This window comes from Hydra vulgaris, chromosome 08 (assembly GCF_038396675.1).
Source record: "Hydra vulgaris chromosome 08, alternate assembly HydraT2T_AEP".
Taxonomy (NCBI): Eukaryota; Metazoa; Cnidaria; class Hydrozoa; order Anthoathecata; family Hydridae; genus Hydra; species Hydra vulgaris.
In genome coordinates this window covers 56,737,197-56,751,267 of record NC_088927.1, presented here as the reverse complement: position 1 = coordinate 56,751,267, position 14,071 = coordinate 56,737,197, and the positions used below count along the sequence as shown (strand labels likewise).

The 14,071-nt window shown below is 26.5% G+C and overlaps 2 protein-coding genes across 3 annotated transcripts in view; both read left to right on the top strand.

Moving 5' to 3' along the window:
• The first annotated feature begins 1,570 nt into the window (after positions 1–1,570).
• LOC136083474 (uncharacterized) lies at positions 1,571–12,944 on the top strand. Its single transcript, XM_065802875.1, has 4 exons — positions 1,571–1,652; positions 4,307–4,986; positions 11,430–11,513; positions 12,852–12,944. The coding sequence occupies exons 1-4, from the start codon at positions 1,571–1,573 to the stop codon at positions 12,942–12,944; spliced, it is 939 nt and encodes a 312-aa protein (XP_065658947.1).
• LOC136084390 (TNF receptor-associated factor 5-like) overlaps positions 7,679–14,071 on the top strand; it is a 124,662-nt gene continuing 118,269 nt past the window's right edge. Inside the window, exon 1 of one of the 2 annotated variants that reach the window (XM_065804394.1) lies at positions 7,679–7,817. The gene's annotated coding sequence lies outside the window, so the exon portion shown is untranslated. The remainder of the gene's footprint in view (positions 7,818–14,071) is intronic. The other variant, XM_065804395.1, reaches the window with a different exon arrangement.

The window sequence follows — 14,071 nt, the reverse complement described above, 5'->3', positions numbered from 1 at the left end:
GACAACATCTTTTTTGTTAGCTTTCAATTCATCTTTCATCAATGACCAGATGGCTTAATCTGGTCTTTTCAGAGTAAAACTAAAAGTTGCAAGAGAACAAAACCTCTGAAAGACAAACGATAAATATTGCCTAAATATATGAACGAAAAATTCTCGTTTAGCTTAAAATCCAATGTTTTTTTTAAAGAACCTTTATAAATATTTAACATTGAGTAATGATACAACACTTATTTTTTAATCTTTTACAAATATGCTGATTCAAATAACTTGTGAAACATGAAACTTGTAAATTTAGATTTATAACAAAATGCAGACATTCTGATAATTAAATGCTACGATAAAAATTTCATGCTAGGATAAAAATATAATTCAAACATTTACGCACATTCTGAGACAATACAGCAACTTTTGTCCCGTTGCAATTGATTTTAATCAGATTAATTTTTCCAGGTTTTTAAATACAATCTTCCAAGTACTTGGTGACACTTACTTGGCAAGCTTCCCTAAAAATTGTTTTAAAATAAAAATATGCTGCATAAATATACTAATGCTAATTATCATATTAAAACTTACTTCCGTGACAAATCATATATTTTAAGTACACCTCTTTTTGTTGCAACTACCATATGAGATCCACATATATCCAAATCAAAAGGGTCAACTTCTTTTTCCAGAAATGTAAGCTCTTGTTTTACTGTGCCCTAGTTGAAGAAACATGAAAGTATAATGAAATGATTTGAAAGGGCTTAAAACAGCTTGAGTATAACACTACCTAAAAATGTTCATTTCCTGAAAATGTTCACGAAATAAAAATGATCACTACCTAAAAATTTTTACTGCATGAAAATTTTCACTACCTAAAAAAGTTCACAACCTGAAAATGTTCACTACCTGAAAAGTTCTAATTGATATCGTATGTGAATCAACCAAATAAACATTCTGTTCATACACGGCAATTTTGTGGGCATCGCAAGTAAAACTTCCTATCAAAAAATAGAATTAAACAAGAGAAAGAAAATTACTATTTTTAAAGCATTAAAATTTGTATAGGGGAGGATGTAATAATAGGATAAAACATATGCCAATAAGACAATATTTAAAAAGTACCTGCAGATCTGATAAAAGACTTATTTTCAGGTATTTTTTAAAGTGCAACTTTTTGCCATTCCATATTATAGCATGGTTCTAAAAATAATTCCATAAAAACAAAATGATTACATTTAAATTTTTTTAAAGTAAAATTTAAATTAGGATACATGAAATTTAAATTAGCAAAATAAAATAGATTATCAGTAACGAATATAATTTTTCAAAGGATGCCTAATTACAGTGCACAATCTTTATGTGCATATCTGTTTTTAAATCTTCCAATGCAAAGATGGAAAAAACTTGATCAGCAGATGAGCAGGTCATAATTGAACAGCAGCTATCTGAAAATGGAAGAACTACATAAATAAAAAATCAAATATTTTAATTTTGCTATTACTAAAAAAGACTTTTACTAATAGTTCTTGTAAATCTATGTGTTAAAAATAACAAAACACTTACATTTCCACTGAAACTATAACTCATGGTAGCTATGTTTAGTATTGTAACCGAAGATATACAGTTGACAGATTTGCCCCAGACTGGCACCCAACTAGAAAGTAGAAGTAAGTTTGTTAATAATGTATAATGGACTGGGGTTAGTTAAAAGACTTTTACATTTTCACAATTTTAAAAAGATTAACAATTGTTGATTTTTTAACTGTCATTTTTAAATATTTTAGTAAAATATTTGAAATATTGTTTTTTAGTATATGTATTTTGTATACAAAATTTTAAGCACAATTTTGAGTTTTGACAACTATCTGCCTCTAGATAAATGGCCAACTAATTTAACCATTTTTACAACTTTCTACTGATTTGAATGATTCTCATACAAATCTCATGTACATATTTATTTATACATGTTTTTATCATAAAAGTCATTGAATAAGGTAGTTTTTATATTGTTTTAACATTAAAACATTTCAAAATTAACAATATATATAGCATTCTTTTCAACTACAAAATAAGAAGCAAAGTAAACACTGATTTGCAAGTTGAATGAGAGAATTGAGCATTCATACAATACTTGTAAAACTAAATTTATAAAAATTATTTAAAATAAAAAAGTTTTTTTTTATAATAAATTTAAACACTTAAAACTATTTTTCCATGTCTTTTTAAAAATCTTTCAAAAGATTATTTTTATAAGTTACCTTAAATTATGAATAAATTAAATTAAATCTTCCAATGATTTAATTGTTTAATTTTTTTTTTGTTAATATTTTTACAAAAAACTATTCGAAAGTTTTTGTTAAACTTGACTAACTAATCAGAGCTTAAAATGATTTAAAATTACAATTTTAAAGACTACTTTATTTTTTTAAACAATTTTTTTTTGTGCGACTTTTTGAATAAAATGTTTATACAACTTAAAAATATCATACTTTTTTCTTTTCAATGATATAATTTAAAAAATAATAAAAATTTATTTTGTATAATTTCATTCCTGTCTGTCAAAATGTCAGATTACTTTATTAATTGATTGGACAATCTGAGGTTTTAGCCGGGTAATGTTCGATGTCCGACCATCAAATTGACCCCTGATATATATATATATATATATATATATATATATATATATATATATATATATATATATATATATATATATATATATATATATATATATATATATATATATATATATATATATATTCAAAATGTGGAAAAGTTCAATCGTTATCATTATGTATTAGTAGCTTTTAGTGAAAATTTTAACCTTTCAAATCAACTCTAATGTAAAAAAAGTGGTTTTAGGCAATTTTATATAATAAAATATTATATTGCGAATTTCCCAGTCGGCAAATTTAGTTGTAAATGCGCATTAGAAACTCGTTTAAATACGTATCGATGTGGTATGTATGTTAGCCATTTTATCGTGTCGAACACGTATTAGAAATACGCATTAGATGCGTATAAAGACAGGTGTACAATACGACGCCTACTGGGTATCAGACTCGCATTTAAAACTCTTGTAAACACGTATAAAACACGATAACCAGAAAATATTCAATACGATATTTTCGTGGTATTTCATGCGCATTTAAAACTTTCCAGAATACGTATTATTTACGAATATATGTTAGCCATTTTATCGTGTCAAACGCGCATTAAAAATAGACATCAGATGCGTATAAATACGGGTATACAATACGACACCTACTGAGTATCAAACTCGCATTTAAACACGTATAAAACACGATAACCAGAGAATATTTAATACAATTTTATTAACTAATATGAATTCATAACAATGATAATGACTAGCAGTAAGCAATCCGTAATACGGGTTATGAGTTATTAAATCATTAATAACAATAAAAACACATTAATAACTTGATATATTATCTAAAATATCAAATACAAATTTATCTATAAATATTTTAACTTTGACTCCGTATCAGCAACGTCATTGCTTATAGGTAACAACATAAAGACCGCATTAACATCAGTTGAGTTCTTTTTAAAATCTGTCACAACACAAGTACCAGAAAAGGAAAGTCAAGGAAAGCCTGCAAATACTTAAAAAAAGACATGAAAAAAAAAATTACAATTTTTAATTACAAAAATACTATTTGCATTTTATTGTTAGTAGAATTAGGATAACAATAACAGAAAATATATGAACCAGTCATTTCGAAAAGAGCACAAGTCCATTTACTAAAACTTTTCAAAATCAACAAAAATATGATTTTTATTAAAAAAATGTCTAGGCTGCTAAAGAAATTAATTGTAGAAGTATATAAATAAAGAACGCATATAACTTATGTATTTTTTATTATTTATAAAAAAAACATAAATCATACAGAAACTTTTAATTCAAACTTATAAACTAAATGCAAAAAGTTTTGGACTTATGTCCTTTTCGAAATGACAAGTTCATATATTCTGTCTACAGAATCAGGCCCGGTTTTAAGCGTAGGCGACGTCGGCGACAGCCGACGGCGGCACTTTTCTAGAGCGGCATTTTCTTAATTTATTTTGTGTTTTCCCAAAAAAAAAAAATTTTTTTAATTTTTTTTTTGTAACAAGAAATTATTTTATTTTTTTTTTAAATTTCCAAGTTCTTCTACGTACTTACTCCATTTTTATAATTTAAAGTTATGGATTTTGTAGATTATAACATTTCCTATTTGTCCACAAATTTTTTGCTTTGGCGGCGTTGTATTTTACGGGAACTTTAATACATACTAATTTTTTCAAATAAATAATATAGTAATAAAAGCGTTTGTTTGTATACATGCTTTACATTTGGCAGTTGAAAAATTGGCAGTTGAACCAGAAATTTTTGAAGGATTTGATGTGGATGATCCCGTACTCGTACGCAGAAAGAGTAGACAATTCCTATACGAAGGTCGTGATGAACCGATAGTATCACCAGAACAAAACTTCAGAGTATCTTTTTTCAATCGAATATTGGACATCGCAATTCAAGCAATAAATGAAAGATTTACGCAATTATCGGAATATAACGAGTTATTTGGGTTTCTTTACAATATCGGCAGCAAACACTTTACGGATGATGAGTTATTGAAACACTGTAAGGACTTGCAGTTAGCGCTTATGTCTGATGGCCAATCTGATATCAACGGGGTCGAACTTTGGTATGAAATTAAAGCTATTGGGAGACGACTTGATATTTCCAATAGCGATCCAAAAAGTGTATTAAAATGTATATACACATCTAATGTTGTCGAAGTATTCCCAAACCTTTCGATAGCTCTTCGCATACTACTAACGTTACCAGTCACAGTTGCAAGTGCTGAAAGAAGCTTTTCAAAGCTGAAAATAATAAAATCCTATTTCAGATCACAAATGTGTCAAGATCGTTTAGTTGGTCTAGCTACGATTTCCATCGAGAAAGAAATTGCTGATCATTTGGACATAGAAGATTTGGTTAAAGATTTCGCAGAATTAAAAGCTAGGAAAATTCACTTTTAATTACGATTTGTTTTTTATTTTTTCATGAATGGAATTTGTTTTGTTTTTTATTTTTGTATAAATTCAGTTTTTTTATTTACTTTGTTTTTGTGTAATTTTTCGTAATAAAATAAAAATATATTAGAGTTTGATTTTCAGTGTTTTTCTATTTTCCTTCAAATTGGAAATTACTGCCTTTTTCAATTTTTGCGGCGGCAAATTTGCATCTCGCCTACACATAGAAAACTGTTAGAACCGGGCCTGTACAGAATAATTAAAAAAGATTATAAAAAGGCTAGACAACACAATGTATACATTGTTACTATAATAACGCTGGCAAATAACACCACAACTTATTAAGATATTTTATTAACTTAAATACTTGGACTAAAAAGATTTTATTTATTACAATATTTGAACAATCAAGGGACAATTATAGTCATCTAAGAGAGAGAGAGAGAGAGAGAGAGAGAGAGAGAGAGAGAGAGAGAGAGAGAGAGAGAGAGAGAGAGAAAGAAAGTGTTTCCAAAGCAGCATGTTAACAAATGTAAAAAAGCACGGAATTAATAGTAGTAACTGGTTTTTTTATGTTACTAGTAAACAAAAAATTATTTTTACCTTGATTAAAAGCTAATTTCCAGCATTTCTTAATTAAGCTCCAGATTCTCTCTAACTGTTGACTAATGAATAATAGAGTAAGTTTGACATCATACTAAATTTACAAAATCATGTTTCAACAGTTAGCTAACTAATCAAAAGATGACAAAGGAAAGACAAACTAAAAAAAAAAAATGAAAAAAAGAACATAATTATGATAAAAATTATAAAAATAAAACAAAAGTATTTAGATTTAAAAGTGTTAATTGTTACTATAAATAGTTAAACTCATACTTTGCTTTGTTCTGAAGTGTTTAAACTAAAATCAAATTAACAGACATTAACACTGCTGGACACTGAATTCTGTCAAGAAAGTTTTCTGAAACCCGAGTTACATTTCTTACATTTCAACAACAATTAATTTCATCCTGCCTAGACCTTTACGAAATAACTCCAAAATTGCACTATTTTATTTGACATTCTAAAAAAGTAATATATATTTTAGAGATATCAAACTCAGAACATATATATACTAAACATAAAAACATGGAGAATCCGAAAACCAATAAAACTAATTGGATACCGCAAAAAAACTTTATTATCAAGACATGTTAAATTTGTGTGCGGTTTTTCTGGTCACCCTGTAATAACTGAGTTGTTAAGCATTTCATTAACCAGAGCATTGCTGGTTGATAGATGTTACAAAAAATTTGTTTTGTTTACGAAAAATTGCTTCACATTATTTTGAGTGTAAATATTATTTTACAAAAAAATCACCTCTGTTATTAGTATCAAAATACATAATAAATTAAATTTCCATGCATTGTTTTTTATATTGCTTATCAGATTTAGAAAATCTGAACCAGCCAAATATTAAATTACACTAAATTCTTTTTCATCGAAATTATTGGCTGACAAAATCACTATTAGATGATGTATTATGTTATCTTCGTGAAAAATCTTGAAGAAAGTGATTGGCAATTTCATTAATCAAAGTGTTGGTTAATAAAACATCATCAAGCTTGGATGGCAATAACTTTTTGTGAAGAAGCCCATAAAACTGAGAAAATTTTTTTTCTGCAACACCGTTGTACTTTGAAATAATAATCTGCAGTTTTTTTCAAAACTAAAACTATCGCTCTGCTTTAAAGTTTTAACTCTTTCTTTTTTTCAAAGAAATTCTTCAGGCAAACATAAATTATTATTATTTTGTATTTTGCCAAAAAAAAAATAACTACAAAATTAGACTTGAATAGATGTATATACACTGCTAGGGCTAGAAGAAGACAAATTCAGTCTTATCGCGAAGCCCCATAAATCATTTGACAATTTATCAACAGACTATTCAACATTATTTTTTTTAATATCAAGATGTCAAAATGTTATGGAGTTTTTATCTTTGCTAAATGGGTTGATGAGTTTGTGTTTTGAAGTTTTATGTCTTTTTAGCTATATTTCGTTTTGTAAATTTTATAACACAAGTTGCACAAAAAATTGGATACCAATCAATCTTTAAATAATAATACATCTAGTTCATGTTTAAATTCCTTGCTTATTGTCAAAAACTTCATCAGTAATCGCTATATACAAATCTTCAAGCTATGTTGCAATATTATAAAGAATTTATATAGTATATAAATCTCATTGCTTACTTTTTTAAAGTTAAACAAGGTGAACCGGCCAAATATCAAATTTCAAGTTAAAACGGCAAAACAATGGAAACGGCCCGTTTTTCCAGATTATCTATTTCTTATAGGTATGATGCGACTAATACTAAAGGATTGTATTAAACAAAACGTATAAGTTTGATTATTGAAAAGTCTTGTTTTTTAGTTTTTTTTTCTGCTATAATAAGGTTATAATAGAACTTTTTACATTATTTTACAGTTTAAGTTATAAATAAAACGTAAAGTATTTATGTGTGTAATAAATAAAAATTAACCAGGCACAAAATATTAAAACGTTTTATTACTCTTTGTACATTAAAGTAAATCAGCATTATAACATTACAACAGCTAAGATAAATACTCAATGGTTGAATGAGCTTGAAAGCTTTTATTTCAATTTAAGATATTTTTTTATTGAGGCTAAAGGATTGACGCTTAAAACATTAAAGAAGTAAAATACAGTTTAATATCATTTCATTATTACAACATTGCAAAGAATATACTATTGATTCAATAACTCGATTTCAGTTAAGAAAAAAAAAGGTAACACTTTTTCCTTAATAGATTTTTTATTTGAAAGTTTTTGATAACAAATGACAGAATACTAAAACTGGCATTTATATTGTAACACCATTGAATCCAAAAAGTGGTGTTTGTGGCATAATGCTGTAATTTAAAATTTCTCATTAAAATACTTTTCAAGATAAGTCTTAGTTAATGAAGCTATAGACAGAATGCAAAAATTTACTTTTTTATACAAAATTTACTCAATAGACAATATTTTTTGAAATAAAAGATTTTATTTTCTACCAGATTTTTATACATACATATAACAAGTAGCTACCTGGTACATAATATTTTAATTAGTGATATCTTTCATCTTCAATATATATTGTCTAGACTTGTAAACTATAAAAGCATGAGCCAGCTGTATCTGATTTTAGTTTTTTTACTAATACTTCTTTTTTTTTTTTTTTTTTTGTAATTTATTTTGTCACTATTTATTTAAAATACAATTAACTTTAATACATTTAAAAATACAAGTATATTTATATGTATACATTTATAAATAAGATAAGAAAAAAAATTAAAATAATGACTGAAGCAAGTAGAAGACTGCAGTCATATCAATTACCCTTTTATTGGTAACTTTGAAATGAGTTTCACGTGAGATTAACCCCAGTGGGCACGGTACGTTTTTAAAACGTTTTTAAAACGTTTTTTAGACGTTTTTATAAGGTTTAAACCTAATAAAAACGTCCAAAGAACGTTTTAAAAACGTACTGTGCCCACTGGGACGTGACATTAAAAATTCATAAGTAGAAATAAACCAAAAACAAAGCCTTGTACGTAACGATCTGATAGATAAGTATAGAAAAGAAATAAAAAACTAATTGTATTGTGATATAATCATCGTTTGTGGTCATTCAAAAGGGATAAATTCGTTTTAGTTAGTTATGATTAATTTGATCTTTAAAAACAAGAGAGTATGTTGATGTCTCTTTAGTTAAATAGGTGCTGTTTGACTGCTGCTTTAAAAAGATTTGATGACTTCATGTTTTTATTTCCTCTTTAAGGATCGAATTCAATAACCGCGGTCCTCGAGATAAGATAGAAAAGTCAGTTATTTAAAGTAAAGTCATCAGTTATTTTAAGTAAATTTTATTAAAGTATCAACATTTTATCAAAAATTACATTGTTAGTGGTATGATATTTGTTAAATTGCAAGAGGGGTTAAAAAAAACTAAAATCGTTGATATCTCTAACTTAAATAAAAATCTTAAGGGGTATACGTGTTAAAGAAAAGATAAAGACATTTTTATGTTTGTTGATTGTAATATAATTTTGCAGCATCTATGAAACTTAAAAAATAAAAGCCTTTTTACACAAATTTTTAAATAAGTGCAATAGGCTGTTTTAAGTTGCATGCTTTTCCGCATACCACCTGTTGAAAATAGAGTTGGTCAATAAAATGGTTCCGCAAACTAAAGATTTTATTTACGCTTTACAAATATGGGAAGTTCTCTTCAATTAAACAAATTTAAACCTATTGGCTTTCAAACTAAAAATCCTATACGACTTCTGTTCTTAATTACATGAAATATTTCAACTAGTGTCGCAAGAGTCTGAAGCGCCCAAAGCATTTTTTGGTATTTGAGCTAACTTCCAGACATTGAACAAACTCTAAACATTTATATATTTATACTTATGACAAATAAGTATGCTTTGCAAAAAATTGCGATGATTGGAGCCCTCAAAATTTTTGCCCCATTCCTGCCCTAAACGTGAGAGCAACAAGTTGATAAAATATTTTTTGTATTATTTTTAACTAGACTTATATTCATCGATAAATTTTAAGTTTCATAGTATAATCTCTCAGAGTTAAAAAATTATGACAATATAAAATTTGCAACCCCCTCAAATTGAGGGAGGTTCAAACTTTATATGGTCATAATTTTTGATCGCTATAATATTTTATTATAAAATTTAAAATTTATTGATGAATATAGGTCTAGTTGAAAATAATACAAAAAATTCTTCAATAACTCGAAACAGATGGAAAAAAAAGAGTCTTTCCTTAATTACTTTTAGACAAGAAATAATTGATTTAAAAACAAGTTGGTGCTAACTTTTTATGAAAACCACAGCAGTCTTAAAAACTTTTTATGATAACCACAGCAGTCTTAAAAACTTTTTATGATAACCACAGCAGTCTTAAAAACTTTTTATGATAACCACAGCAGTCTTAAAAACTTTTTATGATAACCACAGCAGTCTTAAAAACTTTTTATGATAACCACAGCAGTCTTAAAAACTTTTTATGATAACCGCAGCAGTCTTAAAAACTAAAATTTGTTTTGCCATCGAATGATATGCACGTTTTACTAATGGCAGACGTTCCTATGTTTTGAGCAACGAAACATGGTTGGGAAAAGAAGCATGCGATTGGAAACAAATAAATCAAAAAAAAAAAAGGAAATTAAAGTTATGTTATTTGGGAAAAATTGATGAACATCTATATCATAAAGCCAAAAAAAAATTAATACATGGGCATTAATACATTCAACAATCAAAGTGTAGATCGTTGTCTTGGAAGAAATATTTCCGCAAAAGCCGTTAAATATTTAACGGTTATCAGTTACAAAGTCATAATTTCTGACATAATTCCTGACACCTGAGCTCATTTGTTACACAACGTAACTTTTGTAAAATCATAATACTCGTGGTTGGGTGAAAACCATGATGTATTAGTAAGTGTTGAAAAAATACATGAAGTAAAAAATACTTAATCAAAACCATATTTCAATTGAATACGTTTTTCTGAATAAAACCTTTTAATTGAAATTTATTATTATTATCCCAACATTAAAATTAATGCATTAGGGTGTATCAATTTAAATATCTTAAATGTTGAGACATTATAGAACTAACAGAAACAAAAAAAAATTCGATTGTTTGCACAGTACAACGAATTCAAGTTGAAACAATAAATTTGAATGTAAAGTTACGTTTAGATAATTCGGCATTATATTCTATTGGGTACTGTTTTGCTTTCATACCACAATTATTGAATAAAAATTCTGGGATCAAAATGCGGACAAACAACTCAAAAATGTTTAACAACAGCTATTCAAGTTTCTCAGTTTTTAATACAAACTCACTTCAGAGCTGAATGCAATTAAAGTTTTTATTTTGATCGCTTAGTTTAAATTTGACATTTTAAAATCTGATTACTCTATATTTTTATTTTTATCAGTCAATAGCTTTCTTTGACAATAAGTGAAATTAAATAAACGAAAGAATTTAAAGAATCTTAATACGTTCAGGGTGAATACATTTTCCAAAAGTTGATAAACTTCCCCTCCTTCGTATAAAGCACATGATAGTAAATGCTTAAACAAAAAAATTTTGACAAGGTCAGAAAATTTTTAGCAAGCTTTCTAAATATTGACTGTTAAAATGATTTTTTTATATAAAAATATATTTAAAAGTTGCGACCAAACAAAATTATTACATATTTACAAAATTATTGATGAATAAATTTTAATCCATATTTTTTAAGAAAGCCTAAATTTCAACTTTAAAAAAAATTTGTTTAAAATGGTTTTTAATCTTTTTAAATTTGCTTATTTTTATATTTGTACTTGTATAAAGGTTACACGAAGAAATCTTTATATACTTATAGGAAAAAATGAAAAAATTGCAGCCTGCAAAAAATATAATAAAATAAATAAAGAGGTAAGCTTGTAAAAACAAAACTTCAATTTTATAAATATATTAAAGCACACAAGCATAATTTCATAATTGGTAAAAATTTACCAAATATAAAGTAACAAAGACTAGTTAAGATGCTAAAGCCAATAAATAAAGCATTACTCCACCAAATAATCCAAACTTTTAATTCAATTGTTTATTTTTATTTAAATCTTAATGCGTTAATTGAATCGTTTAAAATAAACTAGTGCAAAAAAGCAACTTTTGAATTTTAAATTCTTTTATAAACAAGAAAAAAAATCTTAAAAATTAATATACTCCATAATTCTACACTTTTAAAAAATAGCCACATCGCTAATGCATACTGATATAAAATTTAATTTATGATTGTACTTTTTTACAGATAACTTAAAAGACTTTGTTTCAAACCTCGCACTCCTTGATCTGAAGTATAAAATTTGACAGTTTGCTGGACCAAGAAAGTCAAAAAATTAAATAGTTGAGATTCATTAAAGCAAAGAAATTATATACAATAAATGACTAAATAAAACAGAAAACAACATTAATCATGGCTTTTTCCAGTATTAAAATGAACAATGCTGCATTCTATAAATCATGGCTTTTTCCAGTATTAAAATGAACAATGCTGCATTCTATAAATCATGGCTTTTTCCAGTATTAAAATGAACAATGCTTCATTCTATAAATCATGGCTTTTTCCAGTATTAAAATGAACAATGCTGCATTCTATATTTAAATCAGGGCTAATGGAAAATTTACAAATTTTTTTTTATAATGATTATAAATATTATTTGCATCTATGTTAAGTTTATTTTCATTTTTTCAACAAGAAAATTATCGAGATGTAAACTTTTTGAATATTTAGTTCTTTCTATAACCTGTTTTTAATTGCACCAGCTGGCAAACATTCAAGGTAGCAAAACTCTAATGAGAATAGATCATGATAATACTTTCTGAATTTGTATTATGCTTTGAAATGTTTGTACGCATTTTGATCCTATTAAGTTTTGCGAAAAGTTTAATATATTTAAATTTTTAAAGCCACAAAGGCACCTTATTAGAATTATATTTGAGTTTCAATTTTTTAAAAAAAGTCAAAATCCTTTGACATAAAAATGTGTGTTTCGCAAGATTTTTTAGTTATTAATTCTAAAAGCACGTTGTAGTTAAATTCAGGCACTAGTGGTTTTTATTGTTTCTAATTATTCACATTTAACTATCAAAATATGGTGGTATGTTAAGAATTTTTCTCTTTGAAAACTTAGTTTATATGTCAAAAATGCGATTTACCATCAAGTTTTATGTGATTTTATGAAACACATTCTTTTCAAAATCTTTTAGAGCATAAGTCAAGGAATGTTTCCAGATTGTCTAAAAGTTGTTAAAGTAGTTCCTATCTACAAGATAGGAGATCTTACTAACATAAATAGTTAACGTCCTATATTGGTTCTCTCAGATTTTTCAGAAGTTTCAGGGAAAAAAAGATTTAATCTAATTTACGCCTAAGTAATTAATAGTAAAATCGTATACAAAAACCAACTTGGTTTTGAAAATATTAGTTCAACAGAATACTCTGTTACACACTTTCCCAACTTACGCGCAACATTTCAGAATCTTTTAAAAAATCTGATTTCACATTAGGAGTATTTATTGGCTTATCTAAAGATTTTAATACCGTCAACCATCAAGTTCTAATAGAAAAATTATCATCATATGGAGTAAAAAAAAACACCCTTTGTTGATTGAAAAGATAACAAATTGTAAGCAATATGTTTATAATAAAAAATCTTTGTTGGACCTCTTTTCTTTATAATATATATATATAAACAATCTCCATAAAACTTCAAGCCTAACCAAAATAATCTTTGCAGACGACACAAATTTATTTCTATATCACGAAAATAATAATATTCTTTTCAATAATATGACTAGTAAATTAAAAAAACTTTCCGATTGGTTCAAAATAAAAAGATTATCTCTTAACACTGCTAAAGCTAAATGAATACTTTTTTATCCATTCTATAAAAAAAGCATAGAATACAACTTCTATTACCTGAACTCTACATTGGCAATGTAATCATGAAAAGAGAAAAAGTAACAAAATTTTTAGGAACCTATATTGATAAAAATTTTTCTTGGAAACATCACATTAATATTATTTCTTCTAGATTTTACTAATGCATTGGTATTTTATATAAAGCTAGAAACATACTCAATGAACGGCAGTTTACACAATTATACTATTCATTTGTGGTGAAATAAAGATCTCTAATGATCGTTGCCTCATTAGAGATCTTTATTTAACGTTTCCTCTTGCTTTGCTTGAGTGTTATACGCACATAACATTAGATTTGTTTGTTTATTTCGCCGTATAATTACTTTTATAATTTAAATGTTTATAAATGAAATCACTGGCGGGGCATGTAGAAGACGTTATTTGTCTTATCGCCAAGCCCCAATCGTAGGTATTTACAATAAGCGTATATTATATTTATACTTTGCAAATTATTTTTTGAAAATTATAAATGTTAAAATAAAAAACAACTAGTTTAAGATATACT